Raw genomic sequence first — 25,054 nt, 5'->3', positions numbered from 1 at the left:
ATTCACTTTTTATCTAATCCCAGGTTTTCCCACTTTGCTTTCTCTCACCTGCCTTAACCTATTACCAAAGGAGTTCATTATGTCTTCTCTTTTGATTATAGTGTATAAAATAAGATGCAAAACTGCCATTTTCTGGAGCATTTTCTCAACCTGTTGAGATTTTTGCTTCCTGGAAATTTGTTAGTTTGGCTCAAATAAAATCACAAAAATCTGCACAGGTTTGAATGTTTCTTACTGCACAGGTTTGAATGTTTCTTATTGACATTGTATCAGCTCTGCATCCTGGAACTTGGAATCCGATGCCCAGAAATTCTGCGTGAGTCAGCAGAGGGCGCCCTACAGAAGGCACCCACTCCTTGAGACTTCCCTGCCCCAGGGCTCACAGGAAAACCAAGCCCACTGAGGCCCCACAGCCCATCTCTAGAGATAATTGGCAGAAGGGGATTATAGTCTTAGACCCTGTCCACATTCAAGACTTCCCCTCAGCTCTCCTGGGCCTTCCTGCCACCCCCTTCCACTCTCCTCTTCCAGTCATGTTTTTCTTCCAGCAACTGATCCACTTCCTCTTGCCTGCCCAGCCCTTCCTGTAGTCTTCATTCTTCCTCCATCCTTCATCTCCTTTTCCAGGACACACACACACACACACACACACACACACACACACACACAATGTTTTTCAGACAATTCAGCCTTTTATTTTTGAAAATAATTTTGCAGCTTCAACTTTCTTCCATGAACTGAGGTTGGGAAAGAAACAAAAACACAGACATTGTTCTCCAACTCCCCATATGCATCCTAATCTGAACAAACACAGGGTATATGGTGGGGAGGGAATGGAGTCTGGGCCTCACACTGAGAGGATCTCTAGAAATCAAGGTCTCATGAAGGAGCCTGTGCAACAAATCCCAGGGTTAAAACAAAACAAAACAAAACAAACGACAAGCAGCTAATCTCTCTACCAAGCCAGCACAGAACCCTCCTAGAGTGACAGGAAAGGGATCAGTTTTTAGAAAGAACAGGATTGAGGACAGGGTCTGTTTCTTTGAGGAAGGATAAGAAAGAATGCCCCAACACACCAAGCTTTCCCTTTACCACCTTTCCCCCCACTGCCAGGGACGAGCTGAGGAGGTCTTGCTTTTCCCCTTCAATTTTTAATCTTAGAATCATGAATTGTTAGGCTGCAGGGAAAGAAGAGCTGTGATAAGGAGAGAGGGAAAGGGGAAAAATGAGCAGGAGGCATAACCCCTGACAACCTAACAGCTCCACCCAGACCCTGATGATAAAACCCCTTTGGTTAGTCTCATTCTGGCCACAAATACATCCTCATCCTCTTTTCACAGATTCCAGCTTCCCCTCCAACTGGAGGAATGGGTCAGATACAAGAGGAGGGCTCATACACTGGCTGTAAACACCAGGACAGGGAAAAGAGGCTTTGTCAAGAGAACTAAAGTGCCAACCTCTCTGCAGATACCCTAGGAGAAAACCTGGCACAGAAAAGTTTGTGGCCCTGACAAGCCCAAGTTTCTGTCTACCACAGAGTGATCTCCTGCTTAATACCTCCCAACACACAACCGAAAGGTTCTCCTGCCTTGACCCTCTTGAGAATGGAAGAATAATCTTCACCTTATCATCTATGCTCAAAAAAAAAAAAAAAAAAAAAAGATAAATGGACTCCAGGGAGAAACAAAGAGGATGCAGCCCAGGACCTACAGTCTGTCTCAGAACACGACATGGCAAGCAAGGGCCCCAGGGACAGGCAGGAGCTGCTAATTCTAATTCCAGCTAGGATCATAGCCATCCCAGGTTTGTGGGGGTGCCAGGTGGACACGGCGGCCCCTGAACAGAAAGCTGACGATGCCCCTATAGCCGGCTCTGGGGACCCCTGACTTGAGATCGTCCATGACTCCCAGGGCCTTGGCGAAGGCTTTGAAGCTGTCCCTGCCAGTGTACTGTACCCGCACCTCCCCCAGCTCATTTCGCTCACTGGTCCTCACTTTCTCCACCTGCAGTTGAGGGGCACCATAGACTCGAGCAAGGAAATCCCTGTCATAGGTCTCTTGCTGCAGGTATGACAAATCCAGCTGAGTGAAGGGCACGAAGTGCTGGTTCAGCTTGATGAACTTGAGATGCTGGTCAAAAAACTGCCCGTGGCTCACACCCTTGCGGCCAAAAGTCATGGTTCTGGAGATCTCGGGCCGCAGGCAGGCCCGGCCCTGCCGCTGCTCAGGCCGTCGCATCCAGTCGTCCCAGAAAGCTTTGGGCCACTTGGGCTCCAGCTCCGCCCACAGCTCGGCCAATAGCAGCCAGCCTAGGCCAGGGAAAAAGTCAGTGCGGTAGAGCAGCTCAGGCTTGTTCGAATCCACCATCTGCTCCTTGCCGTTGTCATTCCAGGCAGACACGCACCAGAGGGAGGGGTCAGCCCTCAGCAGTGGGTATGTAGCCTGGAAATACTCAAAGAAGTCTGGGGCCACCTCCAGGTCATCCTCCACTACCACTGCTGCAGGAAACTTGAATGTGTGGAAGACCTGGCCCAGTGCCCAGCGGTAGTGGCGGGCGATCTTATAGTAGCCCTGGAACTTGCGGTGGTCGGGTGGCACCACGATGGTGCTCAAGTCGGGCTGTCGGATGTGTGTAATGGCGCTGCCATAGGAGGCTATAACCTGAGCTGTCTCTTCATGCCCGCAGTCCTGGCTGACAATAATGGGGAAGCGCTCAGCAGAGGGCCGATAGTGCAGCAGCTTGTCCAGACAGCGCCGGACAGTGCTGCGGTCACAGGCAATGACCAGAATGGGGATAACAGCTGGCTGCAAGGTCACAGGCCCACGTGGTAGCGCAGGTGGGACCACAGTGGGCGGCCTCCACCGCTGGCTCCGCCGCACATGGTACTCCCAGATCTGCTGCAATAGCCCCCGCTGACGCTCCAGCTCCACCTCTGTGTCCTGTGCCAGGCGGATCACCTCACGTGTGAGCCCAGCGGGGTCATCATCCAGAGTGCTGTCTGAGGGCAGCCTGCTGGGCACAGGGCGTGTCCAGAAGAAAAGCAGCAGCAGGGCGTTCCAAGCCACAAAGAGAATGGCGCCCCACAGCACAAGCCCTGCAGACTGCTTCTTCAGCATCCTGGCCCCCACAGGGGAGCCACTCCAAGCTGCCCTGCTGGCTGGGCTCACTCCCCACAGTTCTAGGGCTGTCTCCTCTTGGCTTTGGGATTAGGAAGCAGCCATGTGCCTAGGGAGAGAAGAGAGAAAAGCAGCCATCATCACAAAGGCACTTCAGCATGGGGTAGAAAGGTGGGGTGAGGGGTATTCCAGGAACAGGTGAAAAGTACAGAAGGAGGGAGACCAGGAGGTAACTCCAGGGTTTTCTTAGAAAATAGCTACCCATTCTCTAATCTGGGTGGTCATTCGAGTAAGAAAATAGGACTGGAACAATATGCTTCCCTACTCCAAAATGAGTTCGTGAGTCCTCAAAAAGCAATATATGTTTGAAGGGGAAGTAAAGTGATGTCAGTGGAAGAGAAGACACAAAGGAACCCCACTTCCCCTTCCCTATCTGACAGATCATTTCCCATCTTCTATCCAGAGCTCAGGGGAAAAGGTGGGTGAGACCATCTGCCCCCCATTATCAAATCAAAATACCCAAAGATTACTGAACTAAGAAGTCAAATATCACACTTTAGAACTAAAGCCAACACCTTACCCAATAAGAAAACACCAGAGGCATTCCCACAAAAGTCAGGAGCAAAGCCAAGCACCTGCAATCTACATGGCTATTTAACATTCTGTTGGAAGGATCAGCCAGTGCAATACAGAACATAATCGGAATACAGAACATAATTAAAGGCGAATAAATGGGAAAGAGTCAAACTATCCCTATTTGCTGACTCTGTAAGAATATGCCTGGAAAATTCTAAGGGAATCAATGATAAAACCAACCCAAACAATCGAAGGTTGCAGGATATAAAAATTAACATGCAAAAGTCAATAGTCTTTATACCCACAAATAACTCATTAGAAGAAATAATGGATGAGAAAACCCTATTTCAATAGCCATGAAAACAATAAACTTTATTTAGGAATAAACTTAACAAGAAATATTCAAAACCTATATGAACAAAACTATAATTCCCGAAAGACACAGAAGACTAAAAAATTCCTTGTTCTTCCAAAGGACTTCCAGCATAATAAAATATTTCAATAAAAATACCTTTCTATGGAACTAGACAAACTGACACTAAAGTTCACATGAAAAAATAAACCTGCAAGAACATCTAGAAAAAAATGAAAACAGGCTGAGAAGAGGGACTAGCCCTACCAGATATTAAAATACTATACATTACAAAGCCTCTATAATTAAAACTATGTAGTGTTGGTATATAAATAAACAGATCATTCAGTGGAATAGAATTTAAACTCCAGAAATAAACCCAACTACACAAAGAAATCTAATGTATGATAAAGGTAATATTTAGAAATCCTGGGGCAAAATATGGTCTTATTAATAGTGTTATAACAACTATATAGCTATTTGGAAAAATAAAATAAAATTAGATCTGTATGCAAGAATAACTTCCGAGTAGCTCAGAGATCTAAATAGAAAGTTAAAACTATGTAAGTGTTAGAAGAAAACATGGATCAATTCTCTATAATCTGTGTATAGGGAAAGGCTTTCTAAGCATGATTCAAAATCTTGATGCAATAATAAATAACATACTTTTACATGGCTAAAAACACATAAGCCAGTGTGGCTCAGTGGGTTAGAGTGTCGTCCTGTACAGAGCTCATGCAGGAGGCAACCGATCAATGTTTCTTTCTCACATTAATGTCTATGTCTCTTTCTCTCTCTCAAATCAGTGAAAAATATCCTAAACAAACAAACAAACAAACAAACAAACAAACAAACACAGAAGCCAAATAAAAAGTCAAATGACAAACTGGGAGAGAATATTTGCAACATACATCATAAATAAAGAGCCAATACCCTACAGACAAATAACTTAAAAAAAAACCAAAAAGACACCAAAACAACAAAAACAACAACAACAAAAAAAAAAAAATGAGAAAAAAAGGCTAAAAATCCTTGCCTAAAAGACAAGGGCAAAGAGACTAAAATGGTCCTTAGACACATGAAAAGATGTTCCACTTCACTCATAATGAAAACAATATAAATTAAAACTATATTGAAATAACATTTCTCACCCATCAGACTAACAAAAATGCAAAAACTTGTCCTTCCATTCTCTTAACAGTGTCAATGAAGAAAAGAAGTTAATTTTGATGATGTCCAATTATTGGGGCTTTTTCTTTTATGAAGCATCCATTGTATTTAAAGTCTTTGCCTAACCCAAAGTCACAAAGATTTTCCTGTTTTCTTTTTAAATTTTATAGTTTTAGGTTTAACTTTTAGGTTTATGATTCATTTTGAGTTAATTTTTGAGTTAATGTTTGGCAGTTTGTCAAACTCCTAGATATACACCTAAGAGAAATGAAAACATATGACCATACAAAAACCTATATGGATGGGAGAGCATAATTGCCAATGATATATCAAATAAGGGGGTATTTTCCAATATATATAGAGTGCTCATACAACTCAACAAAAGGAAGATGAACCTAATTAAAAAATGGGCAGAGGAACTAAATAGACACCTCTCCAAACAGGACATACAAATGGCTAAGAGACATATGAAGAAATGCTCAACATCACTAATCATCAGAGAGATGCAAATTAAAACAACAATGAGGTATCACCTCACACCTGTCAGAATGGCTGCCATCAACAAAGAACAACAGTTGGCGAATGTGTGGAGAAAAGGGGACTCTGGTACACTGCTGGTGGGAATGCAGACACTATGGAAAACAATATGGTGTTACCTCAAAAAATTAAAAATTGAACTGCCATTTGACTCAGTGATCCCACTTCTAGGAATATACCCTAAGAAGCCTGAAACACCAATCAGAAAGAATATATGTAACACCATGTTCGTAGCAGCACTATTTACAATAGCTTAGATAAGGAAACAGCCCAAATGTCCATCAGTAGACGAACACATAAAAAGCTGTGGTACATATACACAATGGAGTTCTATGCAGCTGTGAGAAAGATCTCTTATCCTTTGAGATGACATGGAGGGATCTGGAAAGTATTATCCTAAGTGAAACAAGCCAAACAGAGAAAGACAAGTATCATATGATCTCACTTATTTGTGGAATATAATGAAAATAACAGTCTGAGGAATGGGGTAGTCCCAGAGACGTGGAAGTGGGGTACAGAAAGACAATCCACAGAAAAGGGGGTGGTGGGGGACAGATAAACCACAGAATTTATATGCATGTATGCATGAACAATGGACATGGACAACAAGCTGGGGACAGGGCGGGGATGGGGGAATCAGTGGGTGAAAAAGGAGAAGCATCTGTAACAAAAATAAATAAATTAAAAAAAAAATAACCTATATGGAATGTTTATAGCAGCTTTATTCATAATTGCCCAAATATGGAAACAAACCAAAAGTCCATCAACAAGGCACTACGAATAAACAAATTGTGATTTACCCATACAATGGAATAATATTCAGCAGTTAAAAAAAAAAGAAACTACTGATATATACAACACATGGATGAATCTCAAGTAATTAAGCAAGATGTGAAAGACCAAAAGAAAGCACATGTACTATGGTTCTACTTATATAAATCTCAACTAATCTATAATGACAGAAAGAAAATCAGTGGTTGCATGGGGATGGGGGCAGTGAGGACAGCTGAGGAGGTATAACAAAGGTGCATGAGGCAACTTGGGGGTAGATTTGTTGTAAAAGTTTCATGGATATATACATATGCCTAAACTTTTCACATTATACTTTTATTTATTTATTTACTTATTTATCCTCACTCAAGGATTTTTTTAATTGATTTTTTTTTTAGAGAGAGAGAGAGAGATTGGTTGGTTGCCTCCCGCACACTCCAACCGGGTATGGGGATCAAACCCACAACCCAGGTATGTGCCCTTGACTGGGAATGGAACCTGTGACCCTTCAGTCCACGGGATGATGCTTTAACTGCTGAGCCAAACCGACCAAGGTCAAATAAAGTTTTAAAAAAATCAATTATGGGGAATGGCTCACAGTTCTAACTAGCTTCATCCATCAATATGGCCCCAGCTGGGCATAGCAGTTAAAGGCAATGGGATAATCCCTTTGTCCTGAATTCTTTAATCACTCAGTGACATGCATCACATATCTGCTCTCTGCCAGGCTCTGGAAAGGAACTGGGACACACACCCAACAAGAAAAAAGTATGGCTCTGGCCAGTTTTGCTCAGCAATTAGAGCACTGGCCTTTGGACCAGAGTCATGGGTTCAGTTCTGATCAAGGACACATAACCTCGGTTACGGTTTGGTCTCTGGCCCTGGTCGGGGTCGTGCGGTAGGCAACCAATCAATGTATCTCTCTCACATCCATGTTTTGTTTTTTGTTTTTTTCTCTCTCTCCCCTTCCCACTCTATCTGAAGATAAATGGAAAAATATCCTCAGGTGAGGATTAAAAAAGAAAAAAGAAAAAAGCATGGTCCCACCAACCCCCTCACTCTGTCAGACTCTGTTACTTGAGGGGATCTCCTACACCCTCTAACTCCTGGACAGCTGCCATTCCTGACCATGAGACTTCTTGGCCTTCCTGCCTCTGGTCTTGCTCCTTTACATCCCATACATTCAGGTATGTGCCCTTGTATGCCAGCTGCTCTGAAAGATACCCTCTGCCTCACAGCCCAGTTCTCTAATGCTAGTCAAAACCTTGGTTCCAGATGTAATCTCTACTCCTGGGCTCTCAAGCAGGCAGATACAGTACCAAAGGGGCTGATCCTGAAGGATCTCTAAAGGGACTTGGAGACTCCCCCAGCACCTGCCAGCACCAAAACCACCTGTCTTTCCTCCCAGAAACCATCCACCCTACAACTCTACAACACTAGTCTTCTCAGAAACCTCAAGTCCATTTCTTTTTTACAATGTCATTAATTTCCCATTATCAGTGATCATATACCAACCAGGGTTTCCTACAAGACAGACACATGGATTTCCAGTCTCTTCCTCACTCCCCCCCTCAGGACGTGGTCAATATTTGAACTTTCACAATGCAGATCAAAGCAATCTTCTGAAGGCACTTCAGCAGACTGGATTCTTAGCAAATCTGTAAACATGAGAGTGGCCCAATGACCCACAGGAAACAGCTGCCACAGTACAGCTAAACCTCCACCTTAGTACTCAGGCAATTAGTCGCCAGCCCATGACCCTAACTTCCCTAACAGAACTTGCTCCTCTTGTAATAAAAGAACACAACACACCCATTCCCAGACCCCACAGGCTCTTCTAGGTCCCAGAACTGTTTCCTACTGCTTGTCCACATATTCTCCATAGCAAGATTGTCCATTCTGTTTTTTTATTTATTTATTTATTTTTGTTACAGATGTTTCTCCTTTTTCCTCCATTGACACCCTCCTCCCAATCCCCTCCCCACATTGTTGTCTGTGTCCATTGGTTATGCATATATGCACATAAGTTCTTTAGTTTATCTCTTCCCTCCCCACTGCCCACGATTGTCCACTTTCTTTGGAAGCCAGTGATGCATGCACTCACATGTGTGTATGCTGGCTGTGCTGCCTGTGACCAGAAGTCCAGGCTTTTGGCCAGCAAAACCTATATACTCCTCCAGGAAGCAAAGCTCTAAGTACAAGCATCAGGAGGATATGGGAGTAACAAGGGCAAGCTAGATAGCCTGGAGCTATGCTTGGCATCACCCAGGTTTCTTCACATCTCTAAGACTCAATTTTCTCACCTCATCAAATACATCATTGGATTGCTGAGGATTGAGTGAGATAAATCCACATCAGGTATTTAGAACAGTACTTGGAACATGACAACATACACACTAACCATTCACTCATTTGTCCCCTTTCTGCTGGCTCTCTCACTTCCTTCCAGGCCCCAAATAACCAAGCCTACCTCAGGGCCTTTGCATGTGGCTATATGCCTGATCTGCTCTTCCTTTTCTTCTTCCCCTGGTATACTCTGACTCATGTGTCTACCAAGACACCTTTCCTGATGTCTTAGAACTAGGTGAAGTCCACCTCCCCTTTAAACCATCAGCACCAGCACCTCTTGTTCATCATTTGTCAAATCTCCTCTTGGCTACTTGAGGATGAGAATGAGTTGTCCCAGTGTGCCAAACTGCTGTGCTGGGATCCTCAACATTCAAGAGATTTGCCTGTAACCTAAAAACTAGCTTCAGTGTGGATGCCACATACCCACAATCCCTTAACTGCAATTCTGAAGTCCCAAGAGAGCTGAGAAACAGAAGCTTTCTACACTCATTTGGCAGAAAAATCTGACTTAATCTCATTTGGCGAACTCTGATTTAATCTAGTATGAGGCTATTTATAGCCTTTATTTATCACACTTAGTGTGACTATTCATACGTTTTGCTTCAGAATATGTCGGATTATGCTGTGCTGCTCCAGACCTTACACTATGTCATAAATGCACCAGATCATCATAATTTATTTAAATTTATTGGGGTGACATTGGTTAATAGGATCATATAGGTTTCAGGTGTAGGTTTCTATGATACAAGATCTGTGTGCCCACTAACCAAAGTCAAATAATCTTCCGTCACCATATTATTAGTCCCCCTTCACCCCCCCAACTTCCCTCTGGCAACCACCATACTGCTGTTTGTGTCCATGAGTTTCAGTTTTATATCCTTCATATGAGTGAAATTGTATGGTTCTCAGATCATCTTTTTAAAATCCAAAACATTCTAAATTCTGAAACACATCCAATCCCCAAGAATTTCAGAATTATGAAAATGGAAGACAGTTACTCACTGCCATCGTCCTATTTCAAGCCCTCAAACCTGTTAATCTGAACTCTCTTTCCTTATTATAAATATTATTTTAAGCCTGATGGAACCTCTCAGCTGGCCTATCTATCACTAACCTTGCTTCTATCTAAGCAAACTTCCCCAAAGCAACAGCATCCTTCCTCAAATGCATGCCTGGTCACAACACAAACCTATCTTAAAAACAATGAGGCTGCCACTGCCCGCAGAATAAAATGAAATTTATGACAGTGTTCACAACAAGCTGACTCCAACATCCCTCCCTCCCTTGCCCTCCCCCCCCTTTCTTTTTTTTTTTGTCAATCTCACCGGAGGATATTTTTCCATTGATTGCCTCCCATAGGACCCCCCTCCTGCAGGGGTGGGGATGGAACCTGCAACCTAGGCATGTGCCTTTGATGGAGAATTGAACCCGTGACCCTTCAGTCCACAGGTTGATGCTCTAACCACTGAGCAAAACCACCCAGGACTCAAATATTCCCTTTTTAAACTCACCTCCAACTACTACCCCACGATCCCCATACTCTGATCTCAGCAGGCTACTTTTTTCCCCCATAAGTATACTTGTACACTGCTGTGTATTTGCTCTGGCTGATTCCTCAGCCTGAAGTATGATCCACAGCCCCACATGCAAGCACTCACACATCTTTTAGAGCCCAGTTCAGGTAAGTCCTTCTGTAACATTCCTGGCAGAACCAAGCCTTCCCATGACTACAATCCCACCACTCTCTCTCCACATCTCCTGTCTTTGTCCTCCACACTATAACATAATCTGTGGCCATGCCTTGACTGGCTCTCACCTTGCTCCTCAAGGAAAAAGGCTTTATAACCTCTATCACAGTGCTTGGCACATGAAATACAAGTGGTTAGAAGGAAGACTGTTTGCATTATTAACTAAATCAGGGACCAACAAGACCGAACCAGCAGCATAAAAGTGAAGGATTACATTTTCCAAAAATGACTACCACAAATCCTATGCCACATGTTCTTCTTACAAAGTGACAACAATACTCCCTCCAGAGTGGGGGAGGTGGAGTCTATGTTCCCTCTCTTTGATATGTGACTTGTGAAACTAGTTCATGAAAGGCAATATGGTTTCTACGTGGTGCTCCTGAGATGCTTGCTCTTGGACATTAGCCACCAATGCAAGAGGAAGCCCAGGCCACATGGACAGGACACCTTAAGGTATTCCAGTTGACAATACCAGCTACAGCCAGTATCAACCACTAGACATGGAAGAAGCCTTTTAGATGATCCCAATTCAGCCACAACTGACTGCAACTGCACAAAAGACCAGGAGCAGGAACCATGTAGCTGAGCTACAAATAAAATTATTCTGTTGTTTTGAGCCACTAAGTTTTGGGGTGATTCATTATGAGACAATAAGTAAGTGCCTGAAACAATGAATAAAACAATTTAGGTAGCCTTGACAAATAGGGCAGGAGTTCTTCCTGCCCTCGGTGTTCAGGTCCCATGTTCAAGGTCTGAAGGCTTTCGTTACTCACATCCCTTCCTTATTAGGTATCTATTGCTGAATAATGGAAACACTTACAGGCTTAAAACAATACCAATCATTTGTTCCCTCTCACAGTTTCAATGGGTCAGGAATTTGGACAGTGGGACACAGAGGGGATAATTTGCCTCTGCTCCACAATGACTGAGACCTCAGCTGGAAAACACAAAAGTTGGGGATGGACTCCCCTAAATGTTTACTCTCCCATGTCTGCAGGTTGATGTTCGTGTTGGCTGAGACAGTAGCTGGAGTGCTGGCTGGAATCCTCCACAGGGCCTCTCCATGTGGCCTGGGCTTCCTCTGCACATAATGGCTGGGTTGCAAAGGTGAGAGTCCCAAGAAAGACAACAAGCCAAGTATCCTTTTCATGAACCAGCCTTGGATTACACCTGCCTTACTCACAGGTCAGGAGAATCATAAGTCTTTGCCCTCACTCAAGGAGGGAAAACCACAAACCCCACCACCGGATGGAAAGAGGACAATGTTCAACTGTAACAACACGTTGAATGAAATATTTATGGGTGTGCCATTTTGGGAAAATACAATCTGCCATGCCTTCTTTTCTAAAATAGATCAACCATCCATAACCCTGACCTGAGTCTCTGATGTCCTGTTATTAATGACTAATTGTCTGCAAGGCACAGAATCAAAACTGGTTTTGATTTGCTGGAGGTTTTTTTTAGGGAAGTGACACACAGCTGGTCCACACTACCAAGTACAAAGACACCTGCACCACTGTGGGAAACTTTTTAGTATATAAAACCCTCAGCCAAAATCCAGGAGGCACTGGGCAAGTCCCACCAACCCCTATGGGTCTCCATTTGCCTAGGAGCTGTGAGCTCCCTTTCTAACACTCCAATTTCATGGCATTCTCCAGTCAGTTCCCTCTTTCTGGTAAAAATGTTTCTTAAATAGCAAGAGAACCCCAGATAGTCAACTTCCCATTGTGAGCAATAATGAAAAAGTCATATTTAGCTTTTAAAAAGTATAGGAGTTGAAGGAACACTGACAGACTTTCCCTTCTATCTCTGCTTTGCTTAGTATGTTAAAAAGCACTGCCTAAAATACAGTACAGAACACAGCACAGGTAATGAAGACCTAACTGAATTACTTTCTTGTTTATTATTAGGCCTACTAGACTTTTGAATCACGTACCAGGCTCCATAATTTTAGAAGGATGGAAGAACTGAAAGGGAGTCAGAGAAGATACACTAAATAATTCAAGGGCTTAGAGAATAAGACCTAGGATAGAAAGAGTGCAGGTTATTATCCTGGAAAAGAAAAGGCAAGGAGGAAGTATGATGCTAGCACAACAAAAGCATGAAGGCTGGGATTCAGGTAAGCCAGTACCAGCAAACCAGGTAACCCTGGACAAGTCACTTGACCCCGTGACTTGATTCCCTTATTTGAACAGGGAGAGAGTTGATTTGGATCATAATCAAGGCCCTGGTCTCTGATAATGTAGAGGATAGTGACAATTTCCCCAATGTCCCAAAGAAGAAATGAGTTTAACCTGTTACATATGCCACTGAAGTTAGATACTGTGTATGAGAAAAAAGACACAGAAGCAGGGACTCAGAGCTCAATGGTCTCTAGCAATGGGGTCGGGCACAGTGATTCACCATGAAAGGCAGATCCAGGAGGATATGAACATCTAAGGGAAAAGGTTACATGGTCTGAAACGTGTGCTGCAAGAATTTTTAAAACATGCAATACCTGACTATTTAGTCAGAGGCACTGACCTCCTTACCTTTAGATTATCAAACAAAAAAATGAAAACAGTCAATACAACAATAGCCATCTGATGTGAATAAATCAAAATTATAACTACTTTTTTCTCAGATCGTAAAAAATATTTTTGGTGTGCTGCAGAATTTTAATAATTAGTTAATGTGTGCCACGAGATGAAAAAGATTGAAAATCGTTGTTCTAAAGCAAAGACTAACTAAACACAACACGAGGGCAAGGGTTAACCAAGGTGGAGCCTCACCCCGGGGGTTTCATCTGTGGAGATGCAAACCAGCCTGCCACAGTCCCTCCTGCTCCAGTTTACAAGATGGGGACCTTGCACGTCTCATGGGCCCCTACTCTACACTCGGTAGCAAACAGGAAAAAAGTTTTCTTGCCATTTTACGTATTTCCACATTATGCTAATTCTTCCTTACGGCTGAGGAGAAAGAACCCTTACCACTTGTGGAAAGCATGCTGGGTGCGTTTGGGAAGAGGCCACCTCCCATTCTAGCTACCCAAACCCTCTCCAGCGACCCCACCTCCTCCAGCCTACACTCACGGTCGCCCCGAGACTGAGTTTCACAACCTCCTCCCCTCCCGGCGAAGCCCACCCTCCCTCCAACAGCTGGAGGCCCGGGATTCCCAAAGCAGAACACAGAACCCGACTTTCCAGCTCCGGAGGGCCCTCTAGATGGGGCTCACAGGACTGTAGGGGGACAGGAAGGGCTCGCAAAGGGGCGGCTACTCAAGCCGGGAGCCAAACCCTGGAGCGCCCTCTCCATTCCCGCGGGGCCTCCCTTGGTCGAACCTCCGTACCCTCTCGGGGACAAGCCACCGAGCTGCCAAATGCAGGCTTCCCCTGACCCCTATTTACCAGGTCCTCCCAACTTCCCGGCTCTGAACTTGGCCCGCCTCAGGGTGAGGGAAGTGAGCCTGGTGCCCCGGTAGGTCCCTGGAGCTCTCGCAGCTGCCGCGCCTTCCGCCAGGCGGGCCCTCCCTGTGGCGCGGGGCCAGCCGCTGGGCGGCAACGTGGCCCTTCCCCAGGGAGGCCGGGAGGCGGGGCGGGCCAGGGGGCGGGGCTGGCCACCCGACTCGCACCCCGGCCGCCCCTTTACCCGCCTATCTTCTCACCTTTACAGCCCAAGTTTTCCCGGGTCCCCAGTTTCGGGAGGCGCTGTGGTGGTAGCTGTTACCGTTGGACCCATGCCTGAGATGCTGGGCCGCCCTGGGTAGTGCATTTTCTAAACTCTAGGCCAAGAGTATGGGGACCGGCTCTCCGGAACTCCCCAAACATGAGCTTCCCGGAAGGAGGAGTCAGGGACAACAGTTGCGCTTCCCCCCTCCGGCGCAGGTATGGTAGAACAAGAACCAGGGCGCCAAAAGGGAAGTCAGGAGGGAAACACCTGTTGCCCAAAGCAGGAGGGGACCAGCTGTGTTTTTTTTCTTTTTTAGGGGTGGGGGGTGGGGTATGAGAGCTGTTAGTTCTGAGTGAAAGCAGATAGACATGTCCCTAGAGTAGAACCACCAGAACTAAGGAAGAAAAAACTCAATCACAGGATTTTGTGATAGCTCTGTGAAAGAAGACGGGGGTGGGGGTGGGGGTGTCCAGAAAAGCCCAGATGTCTGTATCTAACACTGAGAAGTGATGGTGGGAGCTGAGTACTGGTTGCTCTGTAGATGACTTTACTGAGAAAGACCGAGTCCAGGGCCAACCTTAACATATGATCAGGACATACACTCCTGGCACCACACACTTCCTCATCTTCTTCCCTCCCTGGTGGTAAAGAACAAAGCAGGCCTGAACTTTGTGGTGTGTGGTTGGTTACTTCACTGACTTCCCTGGCTAACTTGTTTCTACATGAAATGGGAATTATACAAGGTTCTAAAAGTGTCCTGGTTGGTTTGGCTCAGCGGTTAGAGCATGGGCCTATGGACCCAAGGGTCTTGGGTTTGATTCCCAGCCCTGATCAGGGTCGTGGGGGAGGCAACCAATCTCTCATCGATGTTTCTCTCTCTCTCCCATCTAAAAATCAATGGAAAAATATCCTTGGGTGAGGATTAGCAAAAATAAATAAGTAAATAAATAAAGGAACAAAAGGCACGGCATGCCCTAAAGGCCCTTACATGGACATGAGGTGCTAAAACAAAATTACACAGTGGCTTCCACACACCAGACCCCTCCCTCAGCCTCTCTCTTCTTTAACCCTCCTAATAGCTCTGCATTATCATCCTGTTCCACAGATGAGGAATTTGAAGCTCAGGATTTAAGTGCCATTAAGTGCCAACTGATGAAGGTCACAAGACATAGTGGGGGACCTGGCTGGGTTTTAGATCCAAACACCCTGCCTCCAAAGCTGGAATCCTCATGCACCCTTGCATGCAAGTGTTCCTGAAATGTCTGTGTGTTCAGCATGACAGGCACAGAGTGGGGCAGCAGGGAAACCTTGGTAGAAGCAGTTGAAGCTCAGCTCTGACAGAGCAGAGAGAAGAGCTGACACATCAGTGAGGCTGGAGTGTGTGTGTGTGTGCATGCACACATGCGTGTCCAAAGTCTCCAGCTTAGCTGACTGTGTGGACTGTGGCAGAAGATGTGAGCCCATGCTCATGTGCCAGCCAGCGGCCAGTGTCTGCACCTCTGCCCTCCCTAAGCTTTTCCTCATGTAAGGGGATATGGGAGGTCTTCATACTCACATGCCATGTCAAAGCAAGAGGGAAAGCAATAAAGTTTCCAAAAAGTATAAGAAGTTGTGAAACAATGGCTTGTAGGTCCAAGATATCAGTGTCTCTCCAGGACAAAGGACATAGTAGGATGCTGAAAGGTGGGGAGACCAACCAGCCCATGAGATGTCAGATTCCCACCTCTAATAATAATTCTCCATCTAAGGCAGTTCAGTGGGGAACATGATGGAGGACTGTCTGTGCACCAACACTCAAACCTCATCACTACTGTCCTTTGTTTAAATTCCAAAGCTCACAAGATAATCTAAGTAGAAATTCACCAACTGCAAAGAGGACTATCCCAAGCAGAAAGGGCCATTAGAGAATTGGGATAGGCTGAATTCTTGAATGGAAGCAAGAGGAAACATTTGGTCTGAGAGACAAGAAGCCAGGATGATAGTGTCAAATTGACCTGGGAAAAGAGGCTCTTGATGGAGATTTCATGGGAGAGATTATGGGGGAATAAGGACAGAAGAAACAAGGAGACTGATTCCTGAGATAAAATGGATTATGGGAAAATGGAAGAAATAGGGAGATCTGGTTATAGGATAAGAGAGAATAGAAGGGGCAATACTGTATCCTGTCCACCCCTACCACTTCCAAAAGATGACTAGAGATATACGGTGAAGGAGGTGAAAATTATTCTAGGTAACTGCCTTCCACAACTATGCCCAAGATAACCTGACATTTTTATTTATTTTTTTACAATTTGGAAAGAATTCATGCTCTGAACTTCAGACAGATCTTGGTTTGAAACCATCAGAAGTAAAAGCAATGTTTTAAATCAATGTTGTTTCTATTTTCCACCTTCCCTCCTCCCAACATTTCCTACTCCCATGGAGACCCAGAAATTCAGCTCATCAAGATCAAAGAAAGGAGGAAAGACGAACACAATCATTACTGAGCAATGTGTGTGAAGTGCAACTTTTCGTTAGCCACTTATAATTACTTCTGGAAAAAAGAAGGGTATAAATAAGTTAAAATGCACTCACAACATTTGATCATGTCTGTCACTGGTCCTGGCTAAGTGGCCTGAGCATCCTGATGCACCTGTGAAAAAGTGCTCATATGAGAAGGCCAATGGCTGTCTTGTGGGAGGGTCAAGCAGAGGGCAGGACTAGTGCTTTTAGTGGAAATGAGAAGGGAGAGGAATTCTGGCTTACTCCAAAGAGGAAATGTCTTACCAGAGAGGCTCTCTCACAGGGCACTGAATTCCCCTCCCTGGGGATTTTCAGCAGAATCCAGATAGTCCTTGGCTGGTCAGATGCTGTGGAAGCAGTAAAGTACTGGGCAAGTAATCACAGGCCTGCCAATCTATACTCAGGCAAGCCCTTCTTGCTCAGGACTTCTGTAGCTTCCCCTCACATATCAAACTGGGGAAATAATCCCTCTTTCCTCCTCATAACAATGTGATGACAAGGACTGGCTCAACACAAAAGCCTGGACACTTCACGTAATGTAAGCACTACACAAATACAACACAACCCTGTGGTACTTCAAGTGTTTCAAAGCATTCCCAGGCCTCCTAAGTCGGATGGCATCCTGGGAACCACACCTACCTGAGGGATTGCTGTGACCCCAGTACCTAAGCAATAACTGACAACAGGAATCTGCTGGGCGAAGCTAGGAGAGGTGACATGCCCCTTCCTGAAATCTGGACCTTCTATAGTAGAAATCTGGCCTCAAAGAGGGCTTCCCCAGGCATCAGACCAAGGAGAAGGAACAGCTCAGGACCAGTGATTCCACCCAAGCCTGCCTGCTCAACCTCAGGAACTCCTATGGCAAGGAAGGAAGGAGGGGGGAAAAGAAACTGAAACATAAATACAGGCTTTTCAGAAACAGTCACAAATACAGGATTTTCAGCTTGCAAATGACCTTAGTTATTGTTGCCAAGCCCACATGTTTACACAGCCAGTCAGAGGCAGAGAGATGCTAGAAGCCAAGCTTCCTGCCCCTCTCCCAGGCCACCATACCCTACTGTCTGTCAAAATTCCCATCACCGCCCTGGCTGGTTTGGCTCAGCAGTTAGAGCGTCGGCCTGCAGTCCAGAGAGACCCAGGTTTGGTTCCCACTAAGGGCATGGTACTCGGTTGCAGTTTGTCCCCGGCCCTGGTTGGGTCATGTGGGTGGCAACCACTTGATGTGTCCCTTTCATGTTGATGTTTCTCTCTCTCTCTCTCTCTCTCTCCCCCTCCCCCCCTCCCTCCCACTTTATCTGAACAAAAAAATGGGAAAATGTCCTCAGGTGAGGATAAAAGAATAAATAAATAAATAAAATTAGTCTGCTATTGATTTAAAAAAAAATTCCCATCACCTCTCTTTTCTCCCAATACTGTACTTTCTCCTTAGCTGTCACTGAGAAAAGCTGGCATCTTGGCCCAGGTAAATTGGAGTTCCAGGAAGGAATAGGTAGGAGGTGAGAAGGTAACTCTGAACAGGTCTTCTTTAGGTGGGTATAGAGCCTGTGAAAATATAAAGAACTAAGAGATGGCAGTCAGAAAAACTGTCATCTTAAAGAGCAGAAGGATATGGCACAGGAAGGAAAGGCCCAGTGCTCATTCCAAGAAATGGAGCTCCATCTCCTAACCGAACACTTGGCACTAGAGGCCTTGGGACTTAAACTTTCCTTCCCCCTCTTGAAGAGGCACACTTGCCACACTGAATGGAGGACCCTGAGGGCCAGAGTCCCTCAGTGTAAGTTCTTGAACCCATACACCTTTCCACAACTTGATGACCCCAGGTATTATTTAATAACAACAAGGTGAGACAAATTAAGGGTAGGCTTTTAATTAAGGCCATCTAAGGCTTTGCCAGCACACTAATTCAATAAAAGAACAGAGCTTTTCTTTATGTAACAATTATACAAGCATATTAAACAATGTCAATGTTACTGTATTATCTGTACATGGCCCTGGACACTTTTCAAATCTATCATTTCCTTTACTCCTTATAACAACCTGTGAGGGAGGGGATTGGAAAACTAGTTATTCCCATATTACAGGTGAAGAGAACAAAGCACAGATTAACCAACATATATATCTAGGGTTGTACAATAAGAAGTCAGAGCACCCTGCCCGGTTTGGCTCGGCGATCAGAGAGTCAACCCGCGGACCAGAGTCCTGGTTTCGGTTCCTGCTAAGGGCACTACCTCGGTTGCAGTTTGTCTGGCCTCGGTTGGGGTTGTGGGGGTGGCAACCAGTCGATGTCTCTCTCTCACATCAATGTTTCTCTCTCCCTCCTGCTCTATCTGAAGATAAATGCAAAAAGTGTCCTCGGGTGAGGATAAAAAAAAAAAAGAGAGCTAGAACACCAATCCTACTGATGCCCAATCCTGTGCCTGTTCCTCTGCTCTTTCCATTAGGTTTCATGGCCTAAACTCCCCTTTAGGGGAAAGAGGTGAGACAATTTAGGAGGTTATAAAGATCATTTCCAACCCACCCCTTCAAGGCAGTTCTACTCAGCTCCTAAAAATATAACAGCCTGCCTCTGCCTGGGTAATCCACTCTCAAGTCTTAGTTTAGCCCCAACTAACTTGGAATCCTACTATCTCAGTGCTGGAAAGGCCCTTACAGATAACCTCATCCAATCTCCCTTCAGAGGGCTGAATTCTTTTCATGTCTCCTTCACCTAACCTCATAATTGCCATTGCTCACAAGCTCTTACCAGGTACTCCTTCCTGGGTGAGGAGTGGCTGAGAACAAGTCTATACCCTGAAAGAGTGAAGGAGAGGTGAAGCTTCCTGTGTTACCCAGCAGGGTAAGGGTACTCATCAGGGTACTTCCTGAATGGCAGCATCCCCAGACTTTCCCCACTCAACACTTTCTGCAAAGGAGCAGCAAGGCACCAAGTGGTAAATCAGATAGGAACCTTACCTTTCTTCTCCTCTCTTTGCTGCTCCCCTGGAGATCATCAAATTCCCATCCAGCACTCCATTTCCAAAACTGAGAATCCCAAATCAGACACCAAAGTGCAGCTTCTCTCCTCTTATTGGAGTCCAAAGTCCATGGCTGAATGTACTTTGAGGGGGAGCAGTCTGGGGGGGAAGGGGTATGTCCAGTCCCCCCCCCCCCCCCACTGCAGGCTTCAGTGTCCCTCTCAGAGGTCTGTTACATCCCTTCATTCAGCTGGCTTAAGCCCAGAGTTTGGTGATGGGCAGATCCCAGGCACTATCCCATCTCTTGCTCTGGGAGGGGAAGTCATCCACTGAGGACTGGCCCATCTGTCTTCTGCTGGGGCTCATGAGAAGAAACAGGCCTTAGAATCGGCATGGCCCAGGAGGCTGCTTTCTGTGTTAACCTGCAGAATATTTAAACATTATGACACTCTCCAATCTATTATACTCCCAAACGGATTCCTAAGACTATCTATTTAAATTAGATTCCTTTACTATGCTCTACCATGAAAACCCCATCCTTAAACACTCCACAAGATACCTTAAGTACTTACTTCACTCACATACTGTCCCACAAAACAGTCACCTCATCAATATGGCTCAAGATAAAGGAAGGTTTGCACTTACTCTCACAACAGAAAAGTAATCAAAAGCACTGACGGTGTGTGGAGACTGTATTCTAAGAAATGTGGAAAAGAACATGCTCCTCCTGTCCCCTTGTCTTGTTAGTGCCACACACTAATTATCCTACATCGCCCAAGCTTCTTAAGGTGTTCAGTGTTCTAATGGCTAGCTCTCCTCCACTGACCTAAATCCATCCCAGACCTAAATACTGGCACCTTCCACATGTATTCTTTGCTACCTTCCCTTCACCCTCAACTCCCCCTCTGCTTCCAAAACTGTGCCAGGGATATAATTCCTAATCGCTGTCAAACTCTTTCCAGGGACCACTCCCAAGACACGTTCCTAGAATGTTTGAGGTCCGAGTTCAGCCAGCAGTAACCTCGCGGTATTCCAGTTCCTCAGTCCAGGAGCTCACCCTGTCGCCCCTCCCCTCTAAGTTTAACGCTAAACACATACACACACACACACACACACACACACACACACACACTCATTTCCTTCCTGTAGGGGCGTGGCGTCCACATGACCTCTTACCCCCGCCAAGAATTTAACTCCTCCCACCCCTCTTCTCGGAAATGCCGGGCTCCGTGTTCACCCGGAAGGGGGTGACAGCGACCCTCCTCCCTAGACTCTGACACCCACCCCCTCCACCGCCAGACGACCCTCCCTCTATCTGCGTTGGGTTGTTACCTAGAACCTGTTCACCCCGTCTTGACAGGAACAGCGTCCCGTCCCGGGTCGGAATCAAGGCCCCACTTCGGGTCCCCACAGCCGGCCCAGCCCCACCCCTTCGACCCTCAGCAGCCGGGCCCTCCCCTCGCGCTCCTTCCACCCGCATCCACCGCAGCCACTTCCGCCCGCCCTCCGGAAGTGAGCCCGCGGCAACTGCTACCTCCCATTATCCCGCCTTATTCTTTCCCACAACCCCAACCCATCACCACCAACACGGGAGCATGGGACGTGGGTCTGCAAGGGCTTGAGGTTATTCTACAGTCACTGTACACAGGACTGAAGACCAGGTGTGGACAGGGCCAGGTCTGGGTGAGAACAGAGCTAGGAGAGGCTGTTGCTGGCGCGCAAGAAGGGGCGGGACAGAGAGTGTGGCGAGGGCGGGAGAAGGCATTACGTCGAACCGGGCGGGAAGAAGGGTGCATGCGTCACGATGCCTCAGCCTGTCGCGAGCGTTTGTACTAGGACGGCGTGGCCCCGCGGGATTTTGACGGGGAGGAAGCAGGGCGCAGAGGGCGGAAGTGAGAGCGGAGCCTGCGAGGGGTGGGCTAGTCCCTTTCCCTCAACTCGTTGTAATATTGCTTAGTGAGCTTCCGCTTAACTCTGCTTCTGGGCAGGCTGCTCCTCTCTCCCGCTGGCGGTCTCCTGGCAACAAACAAGAAATTATTAAGGCTTGTGTTTACTGTTCTTTTGCTGAAACCTTTGTGGCAGTACTTTTGTTCATCGATTACTTTCTCGCTGCACCTCTCGCTGTGGCAAGAGAGAAAACGGTGAGAGTACTCAAAATTTATTTCAAGTGCCCCTCTCCCCCACCGCAGGACAGCCTTTCTCTGTCCACGCGCAGTGGGAGCCAGCAGAGATTTGCTGGTGGTTAGGTGACTAGCAGGCCCTACTGGCAGAACGGGAGCCTCTCCTAGGGGTTGGCGACCATGTCTGAAACGCCGTTTCCTGTCCCCTGAGACTTGTCCCCTCTGAAGAAACCTTTGCCATCCTTCAAACATTGGACTTACAAGTTCTGACATTGCACTGGTTGCTTTTTTCCCCTAAATATGTGGGCTGACTTGTCCCTGACTTAAAGCTTAATCCAAGAGGAGTTACTGCTAATTTTTGGAGTTCATATGTCATCCATGTAATGACATGTTTTAGCATCTTGCCAGAACTATGGATGGATTTGCAGGTTGTTTTTCCCCCCCTTTTAAAAACTGGATCGTAGATTTTTGTCAGATTTTCTGTGATGTGATTAATTTTGTATTCGAAAAAGGGATCACATGCTAAACCCGACAGGCTCAGAGGAGGCCTGCATGGTGGCTTTACAAACTCAAAGACCTAGAGAAACCACATAGGATGGTCTGAAATTAAAACTTTTAAAAGCAATTCATGGCAGATAGTTATGTCCTAGGCCCGTGTTTTAACCTAGCAAAGGTCAATCTTTACTTTAACTGAGCCTTTTTTTTTTTTTAATCAATGTTAACATACCTTTGGAATATCAAAGTAATTTCCTTTCCCCACCCCTCAAAGCAGGAGCCAGAGTAGAGACCATAAATCCCCTCATTCTCATTATCATGTTACTTGTTAACAACTATCCTGTACCCAACTTGACAAAGAAAGTATGTGTCTATTCCTTTTTTCACTTTTTTTTTTTTTATCCTCACCCCAGGACATTTTTCGATATTTTGTTCAGATAGAGTGGGAGGGAGAGAGAGAGAGAAACTTTGCCGTGAAAGGGACACATCTAGTCATGGGTAGCCACCCACACGACCCAACCAGGGCCAGGGACAAACTGTAACTGAGATACGTGCCTGTAGCGGGAACTGAACCCAGGTCTCTCCCGACCGCGGCCGACGCTCTAACCACTAAGCAAACTGGCCAGGGCCCTTTTTTTTACTTTTTATCCAATCCCAGATATCCACACACCCCCGCTTTGCTTTCTCCCACCTTCCTAATCTATCAGCAATAAATTTTATGTAACCCCATTATATTAGATGTTCCCCTTTGATTCCGAGGTATAAATTAAGTAGTAAAACTGCCATTTTCCAGATCATTTTCTCACTGCGTTGAGATTTTGCTTTCTGGCAGTTGTCATCAGTTTGGCTCAAATAAACTTATAAAAAATTCTTACAGGTTTGGACGTTTCTTACATCAACAATTTTAAGAAATATATATTTGGTCTTCACCCATGCCACCCACCCTTCCTGTTTCTGGCATAGAACTCCTAAAACCCTTGGAATTTCCTAAGGGATAAGAGCACTAGGAGTGCCCTGGGCCGTTTGGCTCAGTGGTCGAAGTGTTGGCCTGTGGACCAGAGAGTCCCGGATTCAATTCCCCCTAGGGGCACGTACCAAAAAAAAAAAAAAAAGAGCACTAGGAGTATCGTTTGTTCTAATATTTGGTTTTAACTGCTGTTCCTGACACAGTGCTCCTTAAAACCTTGTAATTTCTGGGTAATAATGTTATCAGTGGAAGTGGGGTGTCCACTGGTAGTGAAAGGTTAAAGTCGGTGGTGCACAGGCAGGCTAAATAACAATCTCAGATGGTGAATAAAGAAGAATTGGATTTATTTAAATAAAAGAGGATGGGGATGGGGATATCCAAAGGGAAGGACCACATATCACTGAGCCATGTGGTATTGGGTTGATGATGGCAGCCTCTAGGTGCTGGAGTTTCATCCTTATATGCTGCCACTAGGAGCTGGAGTTTTGTCCTTATAAGCTGCCACTGGCAGGAAGTTTTTGTTGTCAGTGGGTTTTGGGGGCTTGGTTGGTGGGTTTGGGCAGTGGAGTTGGGTCTACAGTAATGCAGATGTGTGATTGGGTGCTTCTTTGCAGTTTTAGTTCCTTATATGGTTTGATTCCTGGTGTCCAAGAAGTCCTCCTGGTCTTTGTTCTCTGGTGATGGGGAAGCCTACAAAATGGCTGTTTAAGAATTATATTGCCTTGTAAGTCTTAACATTTTCCTCCTGTTGTTAGTAATTAATCTTATGGAATTGGGAAGGAGGTCTCCTTTTTCTGTAGCTGCTTCATTCTGCTTTGTGGGCATAGAGCTGTCCCTAAGCTGTGTTAGTATGTTGGGGAATTGGTCATGGCTATTTGTTTGCCTATAATAGTATGTATATGACTTTGGAGAAAGGAAAGGAGGGCGCAGATGGATTTCCAAAGTGAGACCTATATTGTGTAAACAATCAGATATTTAATAAGAAGTATGTCTATGAAAACAAGAAAAAAACAAAGGTTAAATTCTGTGTGGTTGACATTGTATCAACAGTTTTTAATAGTTCCAAGTTAAAGGATGGGAGAAAAAAAATGAAATCTTAGTTTTCAGGGTTGAAGACAACTAGAAGAATTCAGGAATCAGTTCAGTTTATAGGTAAAAATAAAACTTTAGCCCTGGCCAGTTTGGCTCAACAATTTGAGCGTTGGCCTGCGGACCAGAGAGTCCTGGGATTGGTTCCCGCTAGGGGCATGTACCAAAAAAACAACATCATTAGACTTTGAAGACAATCAACTGTGCTACAGTACAATATTCACATTGTGATTTTCACTGCAACAATTTTTCCCCCATAAGGTTACTCTCCTGTTAAAGGGACTGTTAAGTCTAGGTATAGTTTGGCTTGTTTTTTTGCAATAAATGCAATAAGACTTAGTTATGGATCAAACTGATTGCACAGGCTTTCTCAAATTTATTTGGCTGGAATGTGAGTTATTCATAAGGAATCTTTAGATTAAGCTGTACAGAGCAGTCAGCTGTCAGCTTCTCAGGGTGGAAAAGCCAAAGTCATAATTGCCATCAGGCTGTGCCTGGAATACCTGCAGATTTGGGTCATATCCTCAGGTCCTTGAGGTTGCTAATGTGTTGACGCTCCTTTTCTGCCATCTTTCAAGAAAGCAACCTTCATTCTTTACCTGGAAAGATTGCCATGAACCACTGACCAAGCCATTTCCTGCAAGTGGCTTCTTATCAGCT

At 45.4% G+C, this 25,054-nt stretch overlaps 1 protein-coding gene across 9 annotated transcripts; it reads right to left on the bottom strand.

Moving 5' to 3' along the window:
• Positions 1–683: 683 nt before the first annotated feature.
• On the bottom strand, positions 684–21,331 carry MGAT1 (alpha-1,3-mannosyl-glycoprotein 2-beta-N-acetylglucosaminyltransferase). 9 transcript variants are annotated; one of them, XM_036240677.1, is made up of 4 exons: positions 21,056–21,152; positions 19,722–20,145; positions 16,842–16,899; positions 684–3,225 (listed from the first exon to the last, which is right to left on the bottom strand). In XM_036240677.1, the coding sequence occupies exon 4, from the start codon at positions 3,114–3,116 to the stop codon at positions 1,773–1,775; it is 1,344 nt and encodes a 447-aa protein (XP_036096570.1). In that variant the 5' UTR covers positions 3,117–3,225; positions 16,842–16,899; positions 19,722–20,145; positions 21,056–21,152; the 3' UTR covers positions 684–1,772. The 9 variants fall into 9 exon arrangements, with proteins under 9 accessions (XP_036096570.1, XP_036096573.1, XP_036096572.1 ...); XM_036240680.1 differs by lacking the exon at positions 16,842–16,899 and adding an exon at positions 8,038–8,180; XM_036240679.1 differs by lacking the exons at positions 16,842–16,899; positions 21,056–21,152 and adding an exon at positions 21,311–21,331.
• Between the last annotated feature and the right edge of the window lie 3,723 nt (positions 21,332–25,054).

This window comes from Molossus molossus, unplaced genomic scaffold (genome assembly GCF_014108415.1).
Source record: "Molossus molossus isolate mMolMol1 unplaced genomic scaffold, mMolMol1.p scaffold_m16_p_4, whole genome shotgun sequence".
NCBI lineage: Eukaryota > Metazoa > Chordata > Mammalia > Chiroptera > Molossidae > Molossus > Molossus molossus.
Note: the sequence above shows the minus strand (reverse complement) of the source record. Positions and strands in the feature narration are given on the sequence as shown.